Source organism: Tursiops truncatus, chromosome 1 (genome assembly GCF_011762595.2).
Source record: "Tursiops truncatus isolate mTurTru1 chromosome 1, mTurTru1.mat.Y, whole genome shotgun sequence".
Taxonomy (NCBI): domain Eukaryota; kingdom Metazoa; phylum Chordata; class Mammalia; order Artiodactyla; family Delphinidae; genus Tursiops; species Tursiops truncatus.
Window position 1 is genome coordinate 174,648,277 of NC_047034.1, and position 23,320 is coordinate 174,671,596.

The window sequence follows — 23,320 nt, forward strand, 5'->3', positions numbered from 1 at the left end:
CGGCCGGAGGCAACCGAGAAGGAGGAGGGAGCAGCTGTGGCGGCTGCCGCGGCGCCTGTGACGGGGGCTGGGGTGGGCGCCGCGGTCCGGGCCCGGGAGTGAGGCGCGGGCGGCCGGGCCGGTGGGCTGGGCGGCGGGCCCGGCGGCCGCCCCCGCGCCGCGCCCGCGCCTGGCGGCCCGATGTGGCTGCAGCAGCGGCTTAAGGGGCTGCCGGGACTGCTGTCGAGCAGCTGGGCCCGCCGCCTACTCTGCCTGCTCGGCCTCCTGGTGCTGCTTCTGTGGTTCGCGGGCTCCGGGGCGCGGCGGGCGGCGGGCGGTCTGCAGCTATTGCCCTGGCCCCGCGGCGAGCCGGGCGCCGCCGAGCCCTCTGCCTGTCTGGAGGCAGCCACCCGCGCGTGGCGCGGCCTGCGGGAGCGGGGCGAGGCTGTACCGCTGGGCCCCGGAGTGCCGGCCCTGGTGGCCAACGGCTTCCTGGCCCTGGACGTGGTCGCCAACCGGCTGTGGGTGACCCCTGGGGAGCGGGAGCCCGCCGTGGCGCCGGACTTCGTGCCCTTCGTGCAGCTGCGCCCGCTGAGCGCGCTCTCTGAAGCCGGAGAGTCAGTGTTGCTGCTGCGGGAAGGGCTGCTGCGGCGGGTGCGCTGCCTGCAGCTCGGGACTCCGGGTCCCGGCCCTGCGGCCGCCGGCCCGGGCCCCGCCTCGGCCTCCGGCCTCGTCACGGGATCCGGCCGAGACTGCGTGCTGCTGCAAGAGGACTTTCTTGCGCACCGGGGCCGACCCCACGTCTATCTGCAGCGCATCCAGCTCAACAACCCCACGGAACGCGTGGCCGCGCTGCAGACTGTCGGGCCCACTGCCGGCCCGGTCCCCAAGGCCTTCACCAGCACCCTGGAGAAGGTCGGAGACCATCAGTTCCTCCTCTACTCGGGCCGGTCCCCGCCTTTTCCCACGGGGCTGGTGCACCTGCTGGTGGTGGCCGCCAAGAAGTTAGTGAACCGTCTCCAAGTGGCTCCCAAGACGCAACTGGACGAGACTGTGCTGTGGGTGGTGCACGTCTCCGGCCCTCTTAACCCCCAGGTGCTCAAAAGCAAAGCAGGCAAGGAGCTCAAGGTGCTCCAGGACTTGGCACGGAAGGAAATGCTGGAGCTCTTGGAGATGCCGGCGGCGGAGCTGCTTCAGGACCACCAGCGCCTCTGGGCCCAGCTCTTCAGCCCAGGTGAGGCCTGGCGAGTGCTTGGTCCACCGTCCACACCTTGCACCAGGGTGAGCACGGTCCATCCTGGAGATGCCCCTGCAGAGTCTGCAGAGGTGACACTGAAGGGCGGGGTCCCGGGGTAGTTCAAACTTGGGCGTGGCGTTTGATTTGGGGCTGACTCTTGCTCCACCACTTAGTAGCTGTGTGACCTTGAACCCTACTCTCTCTGGGCTTGTGTTCAATAATAACAGTAGCACGTACCTCAGAGGACTTTTATGAGATGGTCGTGAAAGAGGAGTGCAAAGGGCAGATCTTATTGTTATTCGTTCTTGTGGCTGAAGCCTCATTTGAGCAGCGTGGTTTGGGAGGTCAGAGGCCTGGCCGATCCCGGGATTCTTTTTTTTTTTTTTTAATGTATTTATTTATTTTGGGCTGCATTGGGTCTTCGCTGCTGCGCGGATGCTTTCTCTAGTTGTGAGTGGGGGGCTACCTTCATTGCGCTGCACGGGTTTCTCTTGTTGTGAGCACGGGCTCTTGGCGCGCGGGCTTCAGTAGTTGTGACACATGCGCTCAGCAGTTGTGGCACGCGGGCTCTAGAGCACAGGCTCAGTGGTTGTGGCGCACAGGCTTAGTTACTCCGCGGCATGTGGGATCTTCCCAGAACAGGGCTCGAACCCGTGTTCCTTGCATTGGCAGGCGGATTCTTAACCACTGAGCCACGAGGGAAGCCCGATCCCGGGGTTCTTAACTCAGTTCCCCACATTTCTGGCTGGTGACAGGCATGGGCTTCTTGACATGACTCCCGCTAGCCTGAGCTGTGGCCTCGCTGTTGTGGCTGCAGCTTTTTCATGGGGGGCGGGTGTAGTGGAATCTCTTCAGCAGGTGGGATGCTCCTGTCAAATGAAAACTCCTTCGCCCCCTTGACTGCTTAAGAAAAGGAAATCCTAGTGTAGAGGAGAGAGAGATTAAGAGATTTTGGTTTCCAGAGTTCTAGTTGTCTAAATCCTTAAACATAGTTGCTCAAAGAGCCTTTAATTTAGTCAAGTATTTATCGAATGCTTCTGCCAGAAAGTGTTCTTCACGTGGGGCATACGGAAGCAAACAGAACAAAGTTCCGGTTCTCATGGTTCTTAAATTCTGGGCGGGCGGAAGACAGATATTAGAAAGCGGAAATTTGGATTAAAAAAGCGAGATAGCTTTTTAGGCTCAAGCGTTATAAGGAGAAAAGATAAAAATATGTGCTTGGGGGTGAGTGACTGCAGTGGGTGGGGCTAAGAGTGTGTAGCTCCGCTGTCGGGCAGGCCTCTGTGAGCAGGAATTGCAGAAGCTGAGGCCTACACAGCTAGAGGAAGCGCTGTGTGGTGGTCTGGAGGGAGCCAGCAGGGCAGAGGCCCTGAGGCAGGGGCGGGCTTGGTTGAGTGGCCAGTGTGGCTGGCAGGTAGTGAGCAAGGGGAGGGTGGCAGTGGCCAGAGGGTTTACCTTGGGGCCTTGGTGAGGACAGTGAATTTTATTCTAAGTGAGATGGGAGGCAGGGCGGAGGCACTATCTGGTGCACGTTTTTAAAGGTCGCGGTGCTGCTGTGTCAGAGTGTAGACAGTGTGGGGGAGAGGGGGAAGTAGAGTGTGGAGACCACATAGGAGGTTTTGGCAGGAGCCCAGCTGAGAGGACGGTGGCTGGGACCAGCGCTGCAACCGTGGAAGCAGAGGTGGATGAGTCGGAAACTTTTGCAGCTGCAACCACTGGGCGTTCTGTGGACTGGCTGTGGGGAGTGAGAACTTGAGGGTGACTCCTGGATTTGGGGGGAGGGCTCCAGCGGGTGTCTGGAGGTGATTTAGGGAAGGATTAGCATGGGGCTGGAAGGATTCAAACCTTGTCCGTTCCCAAATGCCTGTCAGACATCCAGCTTGAGACACCATGTGGGCGGTGAGCTGTCTGAGTCTAGAGCTCATACAAATCTGTGCGATCCTGTGCTCAGATGTTGTTTAAAGCTGCAGGCCCGGTGAGAGAGAAGCAGCCCACGACTGGCCAGGGCGTTGTGACAGTTCTTGGAGTCGGGAAACTGGCCTTTTGATTTGGCGCCCTAGGCTTGGCTAAATCTGTGTTCTTCTGGGCTCTGGCAGGAGCCCTACTGGCGGGATTTTCAGTTTCAGGCCCAGAGGGCTCAAGGTGGTCACGTGAGGAAGCCAGGCAATGCTGCTCTCCCGTACTCGTGGGAGACTGGAGCTGCTGTTTTCATCCCTGAGGACAAAAGCTTCGTGTCTCTGCTGCTCTTGATCTTTGTTTCATAACCTCAGCCTCTTGGCCATGCCATTCTTCCTTAATGTACAACCTCTGTGGTGTTGCAGGTGTGGAAATGAAGAAGATCACCGATGCTCACACTCCATCAGGCCTGACCGTGAACCTGACGCTGTACTACATGCTTTCCTGCTCCCCCGCGCCACTGCTCAGCCCCGACCTGAGCCACAGGGAGCGAGACCAGATGGAGTCGACACTCAACTATGAAGATCACTGCTTCAGCGGCCACGCCACCATGCACGCTGGGAACCTCTGGCCGGGCCGCCTGTCCTCCATCCAGCAGATCCTGCAGCTCTGGGACCTGTGGAGGCTGACCCTGCAGAAGCGCGGCTGCAAGGGGCTGGTGCGGGCGGGCGCCCCGGGCATCCTGCAGGGCATGGTGCTCAGCTTCGGCGGCCTGCAGTTCACCGAGAACCACCTCCAGTTCCAGGCTGACCCAGACGTGCTGCACAACAGCTACGCCCTGCATGGCATCCGCTACAAGAATGACCACATCAACCTGGCCGTGCTCGCGGACCCCGAGGGCAAGCCGTACCTGCACGTGTCTGTGGAGTCCCGCGGCCAGCTCGTCAAGATCTACGCCTGCGAAGCGGGCTGCCTGGACGAGCCTGTGGAGCTGACCTCGGCGCCCCAGGGCCACACCTTCTCGGTCATGGTGACGCAGCCCATCACGCCGCTGCTCTACATCTCCACCGACCTCACGCACCTGCAGGACCTGCGGCACACGCTGCATCTCAAGGCCATCCTGGCCCACGACGAGCACATGGCCCAGCAGGACCCCGGGCTGCCCTTCCTCTTCTGGTTCAGCGTGGCCTCCCTCATCACCCTCTTCCACCTCTTCCTATTCAAGCTCATCTACAACGAGTACTGTGGGCCTGGCGCCAAACCCCTCTTCAGGAGTAAGGTATAAAGCCACTGCGCCTCCAGAGCCCGGGGCCCTGGCCTCGCGTTCTGTCCCGAGTCTAGTGTAGTGGGGTGGAGGGTACGTTAAGCTCCAGCTCTGTGCTCCCACTCTTTAAAGAGCCCGGACTCAGGAGAGAGGGGCTCTGTGGCTTCTGGTTTGGAGAAGGAAGTAGCACTTGACCTGAAGGAGTGGGAGAAGGGCCAGAGGCAGGTCTGAGCTCCAGCCGGGCCTGGCCAGAGCAGAGCCCGTGAACTCGCCGCACTCGCCTAAGGAGGCGCCTGGGCCCCCGAGTCTGTGGCAGCTCTAGCCCGCCCCTGGGCCAAGCGCTGTCAGCAAGGCGGGCTCGGAGCCTGGGTGGGGTGCCAGCAGGGTGTCTCCATCGCCTGCTTCCCTTGAGATTTCTGTAGCTGTCCACCGGGGTTGGCGTGAGCAGTAACGACCTGTCTTGTTGATTGAACAGGAAGATCCCAGTGTCTGAGTGGCATCAGTCCTGCTTTCAGTCGCCACTTGCACAAGACACCCAGCACTGAAAGTCCTGCTGCTGCGAACAAGGGATCCTTTGAAAGCACCCAGCCTTTTGTGCCTTGTTGGGGGACACCAGTGACTCGAAGTGCGTGTGGATGTTCAGGAGTTTGCATCAGGGAGCGGGAGGGGCGGGGCTGGTGGACCTTTTGTAAGCTTTCGACTCAATAAAGTGAACCTATATGGAAAATACTTGAAATTGAACTCACTCTTTCCACTTTCCCCCTTTCTTCTGTCCCAGGAAATAGACCCTCTTTTGAAAAGACTCTTGTCTAGGAAAAACTGTGTTCTTTTCCTAATTTAATGTGTTCTTTCTTGAATGAATTTTTAATTTATTGTTGAGATTTTGCTGGATGGCTTTTGCATCCACTCTCGGTAGGGAATCTTGGCAATGATTTCCAATATGCACCACCTCGGGAGGTTTGGAGGCCCGCACGCCGCCTGCGTGAAGGGGTGGGTCTCCGTCACCCTCGGGTTTGCACATTGCGTCTTTCTTATCGTGAGCCTATGGAGATCTGTGGTTTTGTACCTCTGGGCTTTAGGGGAGGTGTTTAACTTTCTAGTGATCGATGATTGTTGGGTTTTGGAATACCAAAGCTTTTTTTTCTGTTCTGTTTTTAAATAAATCTCTTTCAAACCTCCACGACCGGTTTGCGTGTGGTTGAGACCTCTGGAGACATCGGACCTTCCTCGGTCACCAGACTTTTGGGTGGAGTCCGAAGCAAAGGCCCCGCCGTGGTGACAGTATACTTTTCCCACGTCCTCTCCTCTTCAGAGGAGCCCACTCAGAGGCTGTGGAGGTGGCCCCCGTGCTGCCCACCTGGGGGATTGCTGCATGTCCCAGCTGAGTGGGCTGCTCGAGGAACATTACCCTGGCCCCTTCCTGCTGCAGTGCCTCTCCCCCTGCCTGCCCTAAAGAGAGTTGCCTGCCCCGGTTTTGCTGCCCATAGGACCGGGGGCAGGAAAAACCCTGAGTGGGCCTCCTGCAGATTGTTCTCGAAGCTAAGGTCTGAGTCCTTCCTTTGTGGGGAGAATGGAGCAAAGAGGGGCCGGGCTGAGTGTGGACCATCATCCTCAGTGTCTTGGTGGTTTCCCTGGCTTCCCAGATGGGCGTTTTGAGCACCCTGGCTCACCAGGAAGCCTGGTTTGCTTGCCAAGTTGCCGAGTGTCCGGCCCCCGCAGGTGGCTGGGAGAGAAAGTACACAAGGGTTTCAGGCTCTTCTACGAGTTGCTCTGGTTTTGCTGCTGTCGCTCCAGTCCTGTGCGCCTTCCACTCCTGCCCTGGGGGTGCCTCACCCTTCTGGCCAGGGGCCCTTGGCTGGCGGCGGGGTGTGGTGGGCTGTGGTGTCTGGCGTGACATGCCCTCTAGTCATTGCGTTCAACTGGAAGTTACTTGACCACAGGAGCAGCGCTTCAGGGCTCCCACTCACCCTGTTAACTTGGAACCAGGCATGGTGTGGGCTCCCATACATGTAAACATGAACCCATGTACCTGTGCCTGGAGATTACCGAGCCAACGACTAGAATTTCAGTAGACGAACACTTGCGAATTATAGGTCATTGAAGCGAGCACGTGTGTTACGTATTTTACATCAACACGGCCTCATGCAGGGAGGAGGTTGCTAAGGGTTAAGATCCCAATTTGAGAGATGAGGAAATGTGCTCAAGGCCGAGCAGCCCAGGCTGGGATGCAAACTGGGGCTCACTGTCAGCCCAGCCTCTCTCTCAGTCCCTACACTCTGTTTCTGCCCATGCTCTCTCCCCACACACTCCTCTGATGGCTCCCACAGGATGGGGTGGGTAATGCATTTGCTCCTGCCCTCTGGGATGACATCAGCCCACTCTGAAAGCTGCTGGGCGTCTGCCGTGAGCCTCTGCAGTGCCTCCAGTTCAGCCTCAGTTGGGAGCAGGCCATCCACTAACTCTAGTGGGTCTGCCTCTCACGGTCCGGTAATGCACTGGAGCTCTCTTCTTGGGCTGGATGCACAGAGAGGCTTGGTCAAGTTGCTTTTCAGGGGTAGACACCTGGTATGGAATTGCACACTACCCAGCAGTTCCCAACAGCTGAAAAGTTGGTTTGGAAATGTATTAACTCCCTGAAAACCTACGGGCACCTTGGCCTCTCGTGCCCCATCTCATGTCCTCTCAGGCCACCTTTCACTCCTGCCGTGGTTGCAGCCACCAGCTCTTTCCAGGTGCAGGTCCCTGGCAGCATCTGACCTCACCTTCTCTCTGACCTTCAGGAAGCTGCTCTGCGCTCAGCATGTGCGTAGCCTCAAAGCAGGCCAAGGATATCGCTGCTAGGGGCAGCCATTCTCCCATGACAGATGGAGCCAGTGGACCAGTGCTCCCTCCGGCATCCCCTGGGCGGACAGTTCTGTGACACATTCTACACGGCTCCTCAGACGGCAAGATCAGGCCCCCCACTGCCCACAGTGGCGAAGAACTTGGGAAGACACGCTTGATTCAATTTCCCTCCCTCCATTTTACCCTCCCCAGCCTCCCTCTGCTGTCCCCCGGGATCTCTTCCTAAATAAACTACCTGAACACAAGTTTTGCTTCGGGTTAAGACACTAACCAGGAGGTCTGGGGCTCCTCTGGAGGGTTTTTCCAAGAGGAAGTTGGATTCTCCTGTGGGCGTTGTTATGGGCTGATTCACATGTTGAAGCCTAACCCCCAGTGTGATGGTGTTTGGAGGTGGGGCCTCTGGGAGGTGAATAGATCATGAGGGTGGAGCCCTCATGAATGGTATCAGTGCCATTATACAAGAGACCCCAGGGAGCTCTCTAGTCCTCTCCCTGCCGTGTGAGGACGCAGAGAGACGACAGCTATCTCCAGCCCAGAAGAGGGCTCTCATCAGAACCCGACCACGCCGGCACCTGATCTCAGCCTTCCAGCCTCCAGAACTGTGAGAAATAGATTTCTGTTGTTCATAAGCCACCTGGTGTGTGGTATTCCGCTGTAGGAGCCCAAACGGACTAAGACAGTCATATTCTTCCAGTGGAGGAATGGAACTCTTCAAGGGTGATAAGAAGCCAAAAATCCAGACATTTGCAGGGTCTTAGATTAAAAAAACCTTAGAGGTTTTTTTGCTCAAGTGTCCGTAACCTGGCTTCAAGTGACCTGTGAACCCCTGGAATTGCAAAATGTATGTACTTTTTTTTTTCATGAGGAGAGTTTCTGTAGCTTTCCTCAGATTCTTAAAAGGATTCCTGACCTCTTAAAAAAAACCCTTAAGAACAAGATAACCTGCACTTTGGGGTCTTGTTTTCAGCCCCCCACCCCACCCCCAAGAAGCAGCAGTGGTCTGACCTCCGGCCATCGGCTTAGGGGTCTGGTGATTGGGTGGATCACCTCACTTGCTGAGGGGCACTTACTCCCCTTGCAGAAAGGAGGCCCATCTCAGCTGAGCTGAGCAAGCAGCCTCGCTGTGAACAAGCTACCTAGTCTCATAATCGTGCTTCCTGGGAGCCTCTCCTCTGGACTTAGGCTGATGGAAGCTTCAAATAAATCATTTGACTCAGTAAATGTTCATTGTGAATCTTTGGGATTTCCCTGGCGGTCCAGTGGTTAAGACTCTGCGCTTCCACTGCAGGGCACATGGGTTTGATCCCTGGTCAGGGAACTAAGATCCCACATCCTAGGTCAAGGTGTGGGAGAGGACCGTCCAGGCAGTGGGCAGAGCACGAGTAGACATACAGAAATGGGGAAGTTTGAGAGGCAATGGACAGTAATACTTCAGTTTGTCTGGAGCATAGAGTCCAGGAAGGGAAATAAAGTAGGTAATAAGCTTAGAGAGTTGGGATTTATGGTTCTACCTCATTGACCTGTAAAGGCAAGGTATAGGTGGGCTCTGGCCCTAACTCATGGCAATGATAACATTACAGGTAATAATTTCTCCCGAGGATGAATCACTTACTCTCCCCTAGTTACTGTCATAATTTTAGCCAATTTTACAGCTTCCTCCAAAACCAAGGACGACAGTTCATCATCCTGTTTTACAAAAGTAGAAACTGAGACACAGTGAAAGAGACTTGCCAGAGGTCACTGACCACCTTGCAGGATTGACACTCTCCCAGTGGCAGGTTAATTGTCACCTCTGCTAGTATGTGAAGGAGAGTGCTGGAAATCAGAGCTCCTGGTTGCCCGCGAGCACCACAGGAATCAATGTGGCTGTTCAAGGGGGTCCTGAGAGATGACCAAACGGAGGACAGGTGAGCTCAGGAGAAAGGCTGTGGCGTCTCTCAAAAGAAAACTTCAAGAAAAGTTAACTAAGCAGCATTTCTGGAGCTGGGAGCTTGATGCGAAAGAGTGGGGAGTGGGCTGGGAGTTAGGGGACCTGGGTTCTGTCTCCAGCTCTGTCATTATCATTCTGTAACCTCAAACAAGTGGGTTATGTGTTACGCTCTATGTTCCCACCTGTAAAATGGGTCTAGTAACACCTTCCAACTTCAGAAAGATGGTTAGGAATTCCCATGAAATAAATGACTCTTGTGTGAAGGTGCTTTGATAAATTCAAAACCTTCTCCCCATACAAGGGGTAATTGTTTGTATTATGTGCCTAGAGGCAAGGGAATGCAGATCAGGACTTCTAAACCTTGGGTCCCTGAACAGAAGTCAGGGGGTCTGCGAAATTGGATTGGAAGAAATCTTTATTTTCGCTAACCTCCAACTGAAATTCAGCATCTCCTTCCATGATTAACTTTGACATTTGCATCATTGTCACAAATAGAAATCACAGATGCAGTCATGACACGCCCGGTGGTGGCAGGCATCTTGAAATATTGCTCACGTTCATCGTGACTTTGAAATGCTGGTAGTCATGAGACTTCCCACTAGATACCAATATTTGATCTATTAATAAAGAAGTGCATATGTTACCAACCGCAAAGTTGTTTTAAGATGTATTCAGGGAATTCCCTGGCGGTCCAGTGGTTAGGACTCCATGCTTCCACTGTAGGGGGCCTGGGTTCGATCCCTGGTCCGGGAACTAGGATCTCACAAGCCGAGCGGTGCGGCCAAAAAAACAATAAATAAATAAATAAAATATATTCAAAACTTTTAAATTATGAGTAATGTTTAACATTCACAAAAGTAGACGTAATAGTATAAAGAACCTCCGTGTGCTGGTTACCAAGTCCAACAACCATCACGTAAACAAAATTTTATTTTTGTCTTTGTTCTTTTTATTTGGGGGGGGTGGGGCTTTTTCTTTGCACTCATTCTTTTGAAGCAAATCCAAGATATAATATCATTTCATCTGTAGATATTTCCGGGGAATTCACTGGCAGTCCAGTGGTTAGGACTCCATGCTCTCCCTGCTGCAGGCGTGGATTCCATCCCCGGTCAGAAAACCAAGATCCCACAAGCTGTGCGGTGTGCCCCACCCCCCCAAAAAACTTTATATTGTAGATATTGCTTTAGCTACTTCTAAGTATAAGGAGGTTAAAACAAAAATCATTACCACAATATGATAATCGTACCCCAAACTCTTCAGTAATTCCTTAATATCATCAAATATCTGGTCAGATTGAAAAATGAAGACATCTCATAAATGTAATAAGTTCTGAAAATAGTGTTTGTTTAAACCGGAATCCCAGTAAGTTCTGCTTGGTAAGATGGGTTCTTTTAACTCTTTTAACCTATAGATTCCCTTTTTATCTCCCTCTCTCATTTCTTCTTGTAATTTATTTGTTGAAAAAATCTGATGGTTCGCCCTGAAAAGCTCCTCGCAGCCAGGGCTTTGCTGATTGCGTCCATCCCCGCAGAGATGCAGACAAGCTCGACTGTGTTCTGCTCTTCTGTCAATTAGTGGTCAGATCTAGTCTTCAGCGAACTCAAGTTCGATTTTCCCCGGCCAGACAATTTCATGGGAGCAGCGCACTCTTTCACCCGGAGACATATAATATCTAGCTCTCTGGCTGCTCGGCGTGCTCGTTACTCTGGATCGTTGCTTTTGCCGAAAGTGAACAACAAAAATGTTAGAACCCCTACTTTGGATGAACACTCGGTCTTCAGAGCCCAAGAAAGCACTGTCACCAGTATTTCGTTCTCACTGACCAGACCTCGTCGTGAGAAAAGCAGCGCTTCTTCTAGGGGGACAAGAAAGCTACCCGCGCCAGTGGGGCAGGGGTAGACGGAGGACAACTGCCTGAGCCTGGGATTCTGGTTTTCTACACAAGAGAACATTCAAAAGGGCCTGGGAAGGGGTGATCCCCACAGCCGCATGACAGCCTCCGAGAGGTTTCTTGTACATGTATGGGAGATCTGGCTACAGGTAGAAACCTGGAAGGCAGGAACACGAAACTCAACAAAGGAACTTGCAAGAAGGAAACGTGCGGATGGATTCCCTCCTTTCTTTACTGGGCAGACGCTGCTAGTTTTCTTTCCGCATATTCACTTCCTCCCTCCTAGGATCTCGCAAACGTCATGGCTGCCTGGAGAAAAAACTACATTTCCCAGCCCGCTTTGCAGTTATGCGGGCTCAGAAAGCTGAATTCTGGCCACTGTGATCGGTTAAAATATTCACTTCCGTTCGGGTTCTATCAAATTCGTTGTAACCGTGATCAAACGTCTTTCTTGAGTGGTATTTTTCGCAAATAGTAGAGTTTCTGTTCTAAACCTAAATTACCTCAACAGAATAAAACAACGATACTTACGCTCTAGAAGAAACAATGAATCCACGCTTAAATTCTTTCTGAAGAAAAAATTTTAAAGATTTCCTTCACGGTCCAACTGTTAAGAATCTCTTTTTTAATGCGGGGGACGGCGTCTAGGTTCGTGGTCGCGAAACTATGATTCTGTATTACGCGGGGGAACTATGCCCACTGACCACCATTATTAAATCCCGGGGCGCCAAAACTTGCACGCCACAGTTTAAGAAATCCTCCCACCGCGGGCCGCACTTCGCACTGAAAAAGCAACCAAAGAATACGAATAAACTACACCCCTTCCACTTCAACAACAGCAACTACTCCACTGTCCGTAGTTCGGTTCTTCTGTTTTAACTAGGTTGACAGCGTTTACTCCCATGACGGAGACTGAAAACAACGTTTTCAAAACGGTAGCAGTCTAGAAAAACCACAACAAATTTCTCTCTGAAAAACAAACGGGGTGCGCAAAGTTAGACATCGCACTCCAACTAGAACAACCAAAACTGATAATCTATTTTTAAACGTTATCATTGGCCTTGCAAAACGCAAGACCTCAAAAAATTGGGTACAAACTCAGAATTGTTCCTCTCCACGGAAATCTTTAGTAAAAGGCGAAAGATTTATACGATCTGAAGAGAAACCAGAGTATACCTTTTCTTGGGCGGCACGCATTCCTCGGGTAACTGCTACCCCTAACACAGTAATGGTGATTATTTAACTGAAAGAGCTATTAACATCTGCTTTTTTCTCAGACAATTCTATGAAAGAGTTTTCACTTCTAGGAAAAAATAATTAAAGAAAGAAGGAGAATCGAGTCATTTTTAGTCGAAAATTTGTCCTGGGTGCAATGCATTCTGGATATGCAAATTAAAACCGCAGTCTTTACTCTCCGGTTTCCGGAAATACCTCAAATAGTTCATTCATCTTGTGCTGGGACCGAGACTACCGCCAGGGGGCAGAACGGAGGCGAGACTTAACAGGGATGGAGAGCTGAGGCTGATCCAGCTAGAAAAAGTCTGTTTTATAGGTGGCATTACAAGTAAAAATTTCTCTTGGAGTTAAATATAATAAAATAGAATAAAATAAAATAATTTAAAAGCTTGAAATAATTATCTTCATTCATTCAACAAAAATTTATTGAACACTGTGTTCAACCCCGTGCCGGCCTCTAGGGATAGAGTGATAACCGTAATATTTCATCTTCAAGGAGTGCTCAGTGTGATGGGGAGCCAGGTGTCAGTGATGAGCACTGTTAACAGAAGATGACATCTGGGCAGAACAGGAGCCGGGTGGTGAGGGTATTCCGGGCAGGGAGGCACAGTGCTGAGAGGGCAAGTAACCAGATGGCCATCAGTGCCAGCTAAGAGCTTGGATTTACCCTGAGGACAGTGGGGAGGCAGTGAAGAGCTTTAAAAATGAATACATGATCAGATTAGCTTTTTAACACAGTGGTCCTGGGACCAGCAGATCAGTGTCACCTGGGTACGTGTTAGAGATGCAGGTTCTTGGGTCCTACTCCAAGACCCACTGAATCTGAAACTCTGAGAGTGGGGCCCAGCAGCTGGGTTTTAACAAGCCCTCCAGGTGAGTGTGATGCCGGCTGGGTTGAGAAACACTGTTGGACAACCACTCTGGTTAAAGTGTGGCTATTGTTGGAAAGCAAGGAGGTTTGGGGAAGCAAATTAGGAGCCTGAGAATTAAAGCAGAGAGAAATACGGTGGCCTGGATGGGGGACAAGGCCTGGGAAAGGGTCAAAGTCGAGGAGAGAAAACATTCTAGGGAGATCCTTAGGGGATGGTGGCATTGAGGGGAGTTGATGCAGCAGGAGAAGCATGTGAAGGTCATTAGGAAGAGACCAGGGAGGCAGAAGGAAGACCAGGACCGGGGACCACCGAGAAATCAAGGGCAGAAGGGAGCAGTCAGTTGTGTCAAATGTCCACCAGAGGTCAATTAAGGTGGGGACTGTAAAGGCCAGTGGATGTCACGGGACAGAAGTCATGACCTTGACCAGAGGCGTTTTCAGGGAGTGGAAGTGTTAGAAGCCCCACTGTGGGGAGCTGATGAGGGAGTGAGTGGGGTGGAGAGTGAAGGCTCCAGAGAGACCGGCCGGAAGGGGTGTGAGGTTAGAGGAGGACTTTTTCTTTCTTTGACATCAGGAAAGTGTTAAAGGGGTTCAAACTTCGCTGGGGAGGAGGCAGCGCAGAGGGAGAGAATGAAGATGCAGGAGAGGGGAAGTAAACAAGGTCCTACTGTACAGCACAGGGAACTATATCCAATATCCTGTGGTAAACCATAATGGAAAAGAAGATGAACAAGAATATATATATATATATATATAACTGAGTCGCTTTGATGTACAGCAGAAATTAAACAACATGGAAAATCAACTATACTTCAATAAAAATTTTAAAAAGAAAAACAATAGATGAGGGTGGGGTGGGAAATGGGGAGGGGGCAGTAGCTGACTTCAGGTTAGAGGAAGGACCCCAAGCCCTAGGTAGCAGAAGGAAAGGAGGGAAGGGGGAGCATGGTGATCCCTCCACCCCAAAGACCGGCGTTGATGGAGCCCGTTCCTCCATCCACCTCCTTCTGCCTGCCCCAAGTTCCCTCCAACTTCCTCAGCTGGGAATACCCCACCCTCTGCCTTTTCAGCATCTGCTCTGGGGTGGCTGAACTGCTGGAAATATCAGACAATTGAGCAAAACTCGAAGGAGGGCCTCAGTTTTTTTGGACATTTCTCTGGCTGTCCAACCCCCAGTATGCTCCTTTTAAACTTTCTCCTCTCACCTTCATGCCCCCCATCCCTGACTCACTCTCAGCCCATGACCTCCCAAGGGTTTCACTGAGAGAACAGGAGCCTTATCTTCCCACCCCCAAATGTACCAGCTGGTCAGTATCTTCCCCTTGTCAACACAATAAAAAATGCACAATTGAGGTTTGCAATTTTCAGGGGAACTAAGATCCCACATACGGCGCGGCCAAAACAACCCCAAAACCAAAAAACAAAAAGAGTTGTGGTTTTCAGCGTTATTCAGGGACCTTACTGAGGACTACAGCCTGGGAAATAGCTCCTCAGACAGCCCTGAGGACCTGCTCCAAAGAGGTAGGAGGAGAGGTCAAAATTAAATCAAAAAATTAAAATGAAAACTACCACATGACCCAGCAATTCCACTTCTGGGTATTTACCTGAGGAAGGCTAAATCACTAATTTGAAAAGATATATACACCGTTATGTTCATCACAGCATTATTACAATAGCCAAGACATGGAAACAACCTAAGTGTCCACCAACAGATGAATGGATAAAAAGGATGTGTTTTTTATATATATATATATATATATATATATATATATATATATATATATATATATAATGGAATAGATAGATAGATAGATAGATAGATAGTGGAGTACTACTCAGACATAAAGAAGAGTGAAATCTTCCCATTTACAACAGCATGGGTGAAACTTGAAGGCATTATGATAAGTGACATAAGCCAATCAGAGACAGACAGATATAATACACACTGCATGGTATCATTTATATGTGGAATCTTAAAAAAAAAATCAAACTCATAGAAACAGAGAGTAGAAAGTGGTTGCCAGGGCTGGGAGGTGGGAGAAATAGGGAGAGTTCGGTAAAAGGTTATAAACTTTCAGCTGTAAAAAAAATAAGGTATAACATGTGACTATAGTTGATAACACTGTACTGTATAATGGAAATTTGCTAAGAGAGTAGAACTTAAATGTTCTCACACATGCAAGAAAATATAAATATGTAAGTTGATAGATTTGTTAATTAACTGGATGGGAGAAATCCTTTAGTAATGTATATGTATTTTAAATTAATGCAACATACACTTTAAATATCTTACAATTTTATTTGTCAATTATACATCAGTAAAGCGGAAACAAATTAACAACAATAGTACCAAAAAAAAATCATGAAATACTTCTAACTCCACAGAAAATTGTAACCAATGAAAGTGCATCTGACACCTGAATTTAAGAGATGTCAACATTTCTCCAAATATGCTTTAGGTCTGTTTTTATACAGTTGAAACCTGCATTTGCTTCCTCTCCAGTAAAGCTGAGGTGGGTCCTCCAAACACGAAAAGCTTTGATCTTGTGTTTTTAAAATTCAGATTTATAATATATTTGATCCATCTTTCTGCAACATGCCTTTTTCATGCAACATTTATGTTTTCAATATTTATTTGTGTGGGTATATCTGTAGACCTAGTTCCAGGTCATGCATTTTATCTGTTGTATAACAACCCATTTTTAAATTATTCATTTATTTATTTATTTAAATTTTTGGCTGCATTGGGCCTTTGTTGCTGCGCACGGGCTTTCTCTAGTTGCAGCGAGTGGGGGCTACTCTTCGTTGAGGTGCGCGGGCTTCTCATTGCGGTGGCTTCTCTTGTTGCGGAGCACGGGCTCTAGGCATGCCGGCTTCAGTAGTTGTGGCTCACGGGCTCTAGAGCTCAGGCCCAGTAGTTGTGGTGCAGGGGCTTAGTTGCTCTGCGGCATGTGGGATCTTCCCGGACCAGGGCTCAAACCCGTGTCCCCTGCATTGGCAGGCGGATTCTTAAGCACTGCGCCACCAGGGAAGTCCCACAACCCATTTTTTGAGTACACCACAGTGCCCAGGTAAAAGTAGGGCAAGCGGCTCAAGGTAGAAAATTAGCAGCTTCCATTACATCTTCCAATCCCTGTACCCTGATTTTGGCTCTAGAATGGACAGTAGTGGGTGTGGGAGGCTGAAAGATGGCCCCCAATGATACCTAGGTCCTAATCCCTTATATGGCAAAAGAGACTTTGCAGATGTGCTTACACTAAACATCTTGAGATGGTCCTTTTAAGGAGGCATCAGAGTGGGATTTGACCACAGAACAGGAGAACGTAGAAACAGAGATTGCAGTGATGTGCTCTGAAGATGGAGGAAGGGGCCATGAGCCAAGAAGTGCAGGTGGCCACTAGGAGCTGCCGATAGGACATTGTCGAGAAGTTCTGCCCATTTAATAGGCGAGAAATGGTATCTTGATGTCTTTTTTTTTTAATCTTTTAGATTCCATACATTTTTTAAGTGATAGAAAGGCCTTTATTTTATTTATTTATTTTTTAAAATTTATTTATTTATTTATTTTTGGCTGCGTTGGGTCTTCGTTGCTGCGCGCCGGCTTTCTGTAGCTGCGGCGAGCAGGGGCTACTCTTGGTTGCGGTGCGCGGGCTTCTCATTGCGGTGGCTTCTCTTGTTGTGGAGCATGGGTTCTAGATGCGCTGGTTTCAGTAGTTGTGGCTCGTGGGCTCTAGAGTGCAGGCTCAGTAGTTGTGGCGCACGGGCTTAGTTGCTCCGTGGCATGTGGGATCTTCCCGGACCAGGGGTCGAACCCATGTCGCTTGAACTGTCAGGCGGATTCTTAACCACTGCGCCACCAGGGAAGTCCCCCAATATAGTTTTAATTTTCATTTCTCTTTCTTAAAGTAACCGTGAGCATCTTTCCGTATGTTTAAGGGCCATTTGTCTACCTCTTTTTGTGTGCGTTTTCAGTTAATTTTTCTTGGAAACCTGCACTACCATCTTGCAGCTGCATATCGCAGAAAGGAAAGATTTTCCCAGTAATTTTAAAGAGTTCTTTATATTTAAGGATATTAGTCCTCTATCTGCCAGGTAAGTTGCTAATATTTTCTTTCTGTTTTTCATTTTTGCGGAGCAAAAGTATTTTTTAAAGATGGAGTCAAATTATCAATCATTTATTTTTTTCTAGGTTTTGAGTCATAGTTAGAAAGGGCTTCCTCATGCATATTATAAAAAGAATTCGCTCATATTTTCTTCTAGTACTTATATGGTTTCATTTTTTTAAACATTTAGATCTTTGGTGTGTTTGAAGTTTATTCTGGTGTATGGTGTCAGGTATGAATATAATTTTGTATTTTTCCAAATGACTGGAACAGCTGGTATAAGATAGGAGATAAATACTCCTGAAAAGTTTGGTAGAACTTATCTATGACCATTTTGGCTTGAGGCTTTGGGGATGGAAGGTTTTTGATTCTCATATCAATTTTTTAATTGGCTATTAATGTACAGAAATGTATTAATTTTTCTTATGCCAGTTTCAGCACTTCATATTTTTCTAGAAATGTATCCATTTTGTCTATGTTCTTAAATTTATTGGTGTGAAATTGTTTCGTTAGATTTTTAAAAATTAACAAACTTTATTTTTTAGAGCAGTTTTAGGCTCACAGCAAAACTGAGCAGGAAGTACGGAGAGTTCCTGTAGACCCTTGCCCACCTCCCTGCAACCTTCCCCACTACCAACGTCTCCAAGCAGAGTGGCACGTTTGTTATGATCTATGAACCTACATTGACACATCGTTACCATCGAAAACCCCTGGTTTACATCAGGGCTCACTCTTGGTGTTGTATATTCTATAGGCTTTGACAAAAGTATAAGGACATTTATCTACCATTGTAGTATCAATGTAAAATATCCCCTGTGCTCCACCCATTCATCCCTCCTTCCTCCTTAACCCCTGGCAACCACTGATCTTTTTACTGTCTCTATAGTTTTTCCTTTTCCACGATGTCATACAGTTGGAATTTTGCAGGAGGTAGACCTTCAGATTGACTTTTTTAAACTTAACAATGTGCATTTAAGTTTCTTCCATGTCTTTTAATGGCTTGCTAGCTCATTTCTTTTTAGTGCCGAATAATATTCCATTGTCGGATGTACCGTGGTTTATTTATACACACAACTATTGAAAAACATCTTGGTTACTTCCAGATTTTGGCAACTATGAATAAAGCTGCTATAAACACTCCCATGAAGACTTTTGTGTGGAAATAAGTTCTTACCTCCTTTGGGTAGACCACAAGGAGTGCAGCTGCTGGATCACATGGTAAGACTTTATTTAGTTCTGTAAGAAACTCCCAAACTGACTTCCGAAGTGTGTGTAAAATTTTACATGACCACCAATGACGAATGAGAGTTCCTGTTGCTCCACATCCTCAACATCATTTGGTGTTGTCAGTGTTCTGAATTTTGACCATTTTAATAGGTCGTAGTGATATTTCTTTGTTTTAATTTGCAACTCTGATGACGTATGATGTTGAACGTCTTTTCATATGCTTACTTTCTGTCTGTATGTCTTCTTTGGTGAGGTGTCTGTTCAAGTCTTGCCCATTTTTTAATCTGAATGTTTGTTTTCTTTCTTTCCTCTTTCTTTCTTTCTCTTTCTTTTTTCTTTCTTTTTCTTCCTCCCCTTCCTTCCTTCCTTTTCTCTCTCTCTCTTTCTTTCTATTGCAGTAGGAACAGTTAATGTGAGATACACTCTCTTAAAACATTTTAAGTGTACAATACACTTAAACTATAGGCAAAATGCGACTCAGCAGATCTCTAGAAGTTATTCATCCTGCACAAGGAAATGTTATACCCATTGAATAACAACTCCCCATGTCTCCTTCCCCCAACCCCTAGCAACCACCATTCTACTCTCTGCTTCCATGAATTTGACTATATTAGATACTTCACATAAGAGGAATTATTCAATGACTGACTCATTTCACTTAGCATAATGTCCTTAAGGGTCGGCCATGTTGTTACATTGAGCAGGATTTCCTTCTTTTTAAAGGCTGCGTAATATTCCATTGTGTGGATATGCCACATTTCTTTATCTATTCATCCATCAGTGGACATTTATGTTGTTTACACATTTTGGCTATTGTGAATAATGCTGCCATGAACATGGGAGTGTGTATAACTCTTTGATATCTTGATTTCAATTCTTTTGATAAATACCCAGAAATGGGATTGCTGGAACATATGATAGTATTACTTTTTAATTTTTTAAGGAACCTCCATCCTGTTTCCCATAGTGCCTGCACCATTTTACATTTCCACCAACAGTGTACAAGGGTTCCAGTTTTTCATTGCCAACACTTCTTATTTTTTGATAATAGCCATCCAAATGTGGGATCTTTGTTCCCCAACCAGGGATGGAACCCTCACCCCTGCATCGGAAGCACAGAGCCTTAACCGCTGTACCGCCAGGGAAGTCCCACACATTGTGGTTTTGATTTGTATTTCCCTGATTAGAGATGTTTTTAGCATCTTTTCATACCCCTGTTGGCCATTGGTATATTTTTAGAGAAATGTCTATTCAAGTCCTTCGCTCATTTTTTATCTTTTTTGTTTTTTTGCCATTGAGTTATAGGAGTTCCTTATCCATTTTGGATATTAATTCCTTATAATATACATACAATTTGCAAATATTTTCTCCCATTCTGTAGGTTGCCTTCTCACTCTGTTGATTGCTTCCTTTGCTATGCAGAAACTTTTTAGTTTGATGTAGTCCTACTTGTCTGTTTGTTTTTGTTGCCCGTGGGGTTGTTTTCTTATTGTGTTTGAAGAGTTCTTTGTATATTTTGGATAATAGTTCTTTGTCAGATATGTCTTTTGCAAATATTCTCCCCAAATCTGTGTCTTATCTTCTCTTTCTCTTGATGGTAATGTGTTTTTAATTTCAGATTCCACTTGTTCATTGCTGGCATATAGGAAATTGATTGACTTTTGTATCAATATATTTACCTTTTATCCCACAACCTTGTAATAATTGCTTTTCAGTTCCAGGAGGTGTTTTTTTTTTAAAATTATTTGGGGGCTTCCCTGGTGGCGCAGTGGTTGAGGATCCGCCTGCCGATGCAGGGGACACGGGTTTGTGTCCCGGTCTGGGAAGATCCCACATGCCGCGGAGCGGCTGGACCCGTGAGTCATGGCCGCTGAGCCTGCACGTCCGGAGCCTGTGCTCCGCAACGGGAGAGGCCACAGCAGTGAGAGGCCCGCGTACCGCAAAAAAAAAAAAAAATTTGGATTTTCTTCATAGATAATCATGTCATCTGTGGAAAAGGACAGTTTTATTTATTCATTCCAAATCTGTATACCTTTTTTTTTTTTTCGGCCATGCTGCACGGCTTGTGGGATCTTAGTTCCCACAAGCCGTGCAGCTTGTGGAACTGACCAGGGATTGAACCCTTGCCCTGACCAGGGATTGAACCCTTGCCCTGACCAGGGATTGAACCCTTGCCTGACCAGGGATTGAACCCTTGCCCTGACCAGGGATTGAACCCTTGCCCTGACCAGGGATTGAACCCTTGCCCTCGGCAGCGAAAGCACGGAGTCCTAACCACTGGACTGCTAGGGAATTCTCAAATCTCTATACCTTTAATTTCCTTTTCATCATATTGCACTAACCAGGACTCCCAGTCCAATACTGAAAGAAACTGGGGGATGAGACATCCTATTTTTTGACACCACTACAGTTCCTTTTATCCTTGGACATTAAAAGGATAATAAAGGAATATTATAAATAACTCTGTGCTCACAAATTTGATAACCTAGATGAAATGAACCTATTCTTTGAAAGATACAATCTTCCAAAATTGCACAAGAAGAAATAGACAATCTGAATAGGTCTATATTTATTAAAGAAATGGAATCAATAATTAATAACCTTCCAAAGCAGAAAGCACAGGGCACAGATACATTCACTGGTGACTTCTACCAAACATTTAAGGAAGAAATTATACCAATTCTCTACAATTTTTTTCAGAGGATAGATGAGAATTCTTCCTAATTCATTCTATGAGGCTAGAATTACCCTAATACTAAAACCAGACAAAGACATTACAAGAAAAGAAAACTATAGGCAAGTATGTCTCATCAATATAGATGCAAAAATCCTCAACAAAATAATAGCAAATTGGGACTTCCCTGGTGGTGCAATGGTTAAGACTCCATGCTCCCAATGCAGGGGGCCCAGGTTTGATCTCTGGTCAGGGAACTAGATCCCACATGCGTGCCACAACTAAGAGTTCGCATGCCACAACTAAGAAGCCCACATGTCACAACTAAGGAGCCCACAAGCTGAAACTAAGGAGCCCACCTGCCGCAAGTAAGACCCGGCACAACCAAAAAATAATAATAATAAAAAATAAATATTAAAAAAATAGCAAATTGAATCCCACAATATATAAAAAGAATTATACACCACAACCAAGTGGGATTTATCCCAGGTATGCAAGACTGGTTCAATATTTGAAAATCAATTCATTTAGTCCATCACATCATCATATCAATAGATGCAGAAAAAACGTTTGAACAGAGACATGAAGTAGCTCACCCAAGGCCTTGCAGTCAACAACTGGTAGAGAAAATGGCTATTAAGAAAGCACAGGGCTTCCCTGGTGGCGCAGTGGTTGAGAATCTGCCTGCCAATGCAGGGGACACGGGTTCGAGCCCTGGTCTGGGAAGATCCCACATACCGTGGAGCAACTAGCCCCGTGAGCCATAATTACTGAGCCTGCACGTCTGGAGCCTGTGCTCCGCAACAAGAGAGGCCGCGATAGTGAGCGGCCCGCGCACCGCGATGAGGAGTGGCCCCCACTTGCCGCAACTGGAGAAAGCCTCGCACAGAAATGAAGAGCCAACACAGCCATAAATAAATAAATAAATTAAAAAAAAAAAAAAAAAAAAAAAAAAGAAAGCACAGGTGGGCTTCCCTGATAGCGCAGTGGTTAAGAATCCGCAACTAGAGAAAGCCCACGTGCAGCAACAAAGACCCAACACAGCCATAAATAAAAAAATAAATTTAAAAAAAGAATTTCACTTGGTTATCAAGAGTCTTAAAAAGAGTATTTTAAAAGTTCATGGGCTTCCCTGGTGGCGCAGTGGTTGAGAGTCCGCCTGCCGATGCAGGGGACACGGGTTTGTGCCCCGGTCCGGGAGGATCCCACATGCCGCGGAGCGGCTGGGCCCGTGAGCCATGGCCGCTGAGCCTGCGTGTCCGGAGCCTGTGCTCCGCAATGGGAGAGGCCACAGCAGGGAAAGGCCCGCGTACCGCAAAAAAAAGAAAAAGAAAAAAAAAGTTCATGTACTTCAAGTCAACTATTTCACATTTGGGAATATATTTTAAGGGAACAGAAATGTAGAAAAATATACGTGTGGAAAAATGCACTTTTTACAATGAAAATAAAATTGGAAGTGATATGAACATCTAGCAATAAGCAATTAACTAAATTGTGGTAGCTCCGTAAATTGGACTATTTTGAAGCCATTAAAATGCTTTTCTCCAAAGAATGTATAATGACATATGAATATGTTGACAATTTATTTGGTAGAAAAGAAAGATACAAAAGTATATTCCAGTTAGGTAGAAAAAAAGACGTGTGTGCCTATAAAAGGTTTAAGAGTAAACATAAAATATTAATAATAAATAATTTATTCCCAGCAATAAATAAGAGGGGTTTTTTTAATAACATGATCTTTTTTAAAAAATTATTTATTTATCCATTTGGTCACACTGGGTCTTAGTTGCGGCAGGCAGCCTCCTCAGTAGCAGCACGGGGGCTCCTTAGTTGTGGCATGCGAACTCTTAGTCGCAGCATGCATGTGGGATCTAGTTCCCTGATCAGGGGTCGAACCCAGGCCCCCTGCATTGGGACCACAGAGTCTTAACCACTGCACCACCAGGGAAGTCCCAAGAGTTACTTTTTTTTTTTTTTTTCCCCGGTACGCGGGCTTCTCACTGTGTGGCCTCTCCCGTTGCGGAGCACAGGCTCTGGACGCGCAGGCTCAGCGGCCATGGCTCATGGGCCCAGCCGCTCCGCGCATGTGGAATCTTTCCGGACCGGGGCACGAACCCGTGTCCCCTGCATTGGCAGGCGGACTCTCATCCACTGCCTCACCAAGGAAG

General features: G+C 47.9%; 1 protein-coding gene and 1 non-coding gene across 2 annotated transcripts; one reads left to right on the forward strand and one right to left on the reverse strand.

Moving 5' to 3' along the window:
- KIAA2013 (KIAA2013 ortholog) lies at positions 1 to 5,556 on the forward strand. The gene is made up of 3 exons (XM_019930859.3): positions 1 to 1,213; positions 3,538 to 4,391; positions 4,852 to 5,556. The coding sequence occupies exons 1-3, from the start codon at positions 181 to 183 to the stop codon at positions 4,867 to 4,869; spliced, it is 1,905 nt and encodes a 634-aa protein (XP_019786418.1). The 5' UTR covers positions 1 to 180; the 3' UTR covers positions 4,870 to 5,556.
- A 6,542-nt stretch (positions 5,557 to 12,098) lies between these two features.
- LOC117310024 (U5 spliceosomal RNA) lies at positions 12,099 to 12,215 on the reverse strand. Its single transcript, XR_004524289.1, has one exon. It is a non-coding gene; the product is annotated as a U5 spliceosomal RNA (small nuclear RNA).
- Between the last annotated feature and the right edge of the window lie 11,105 nt (positions 12,216 to 23,320).

What these genes read in the sequence shown, in the direction of transcription:
- KIAA2013 (XM_019930859.3), top strand. Translation starts at nt 181, where the DNA reads ATGTGGCTGCAGCAGCGGCTTAAGGGGCTGCCGGGACTGCTGTCGAGC. An exon ending in GGCCCAGCTCTTCAGCCCAG is followed by an intron (nt 1,214 to 3,537) that starts GTGAGGCCTGGC and finishes GTGGTGTTGCAG; the next exon opens with GTGTGGAAATGAAGAAGATC.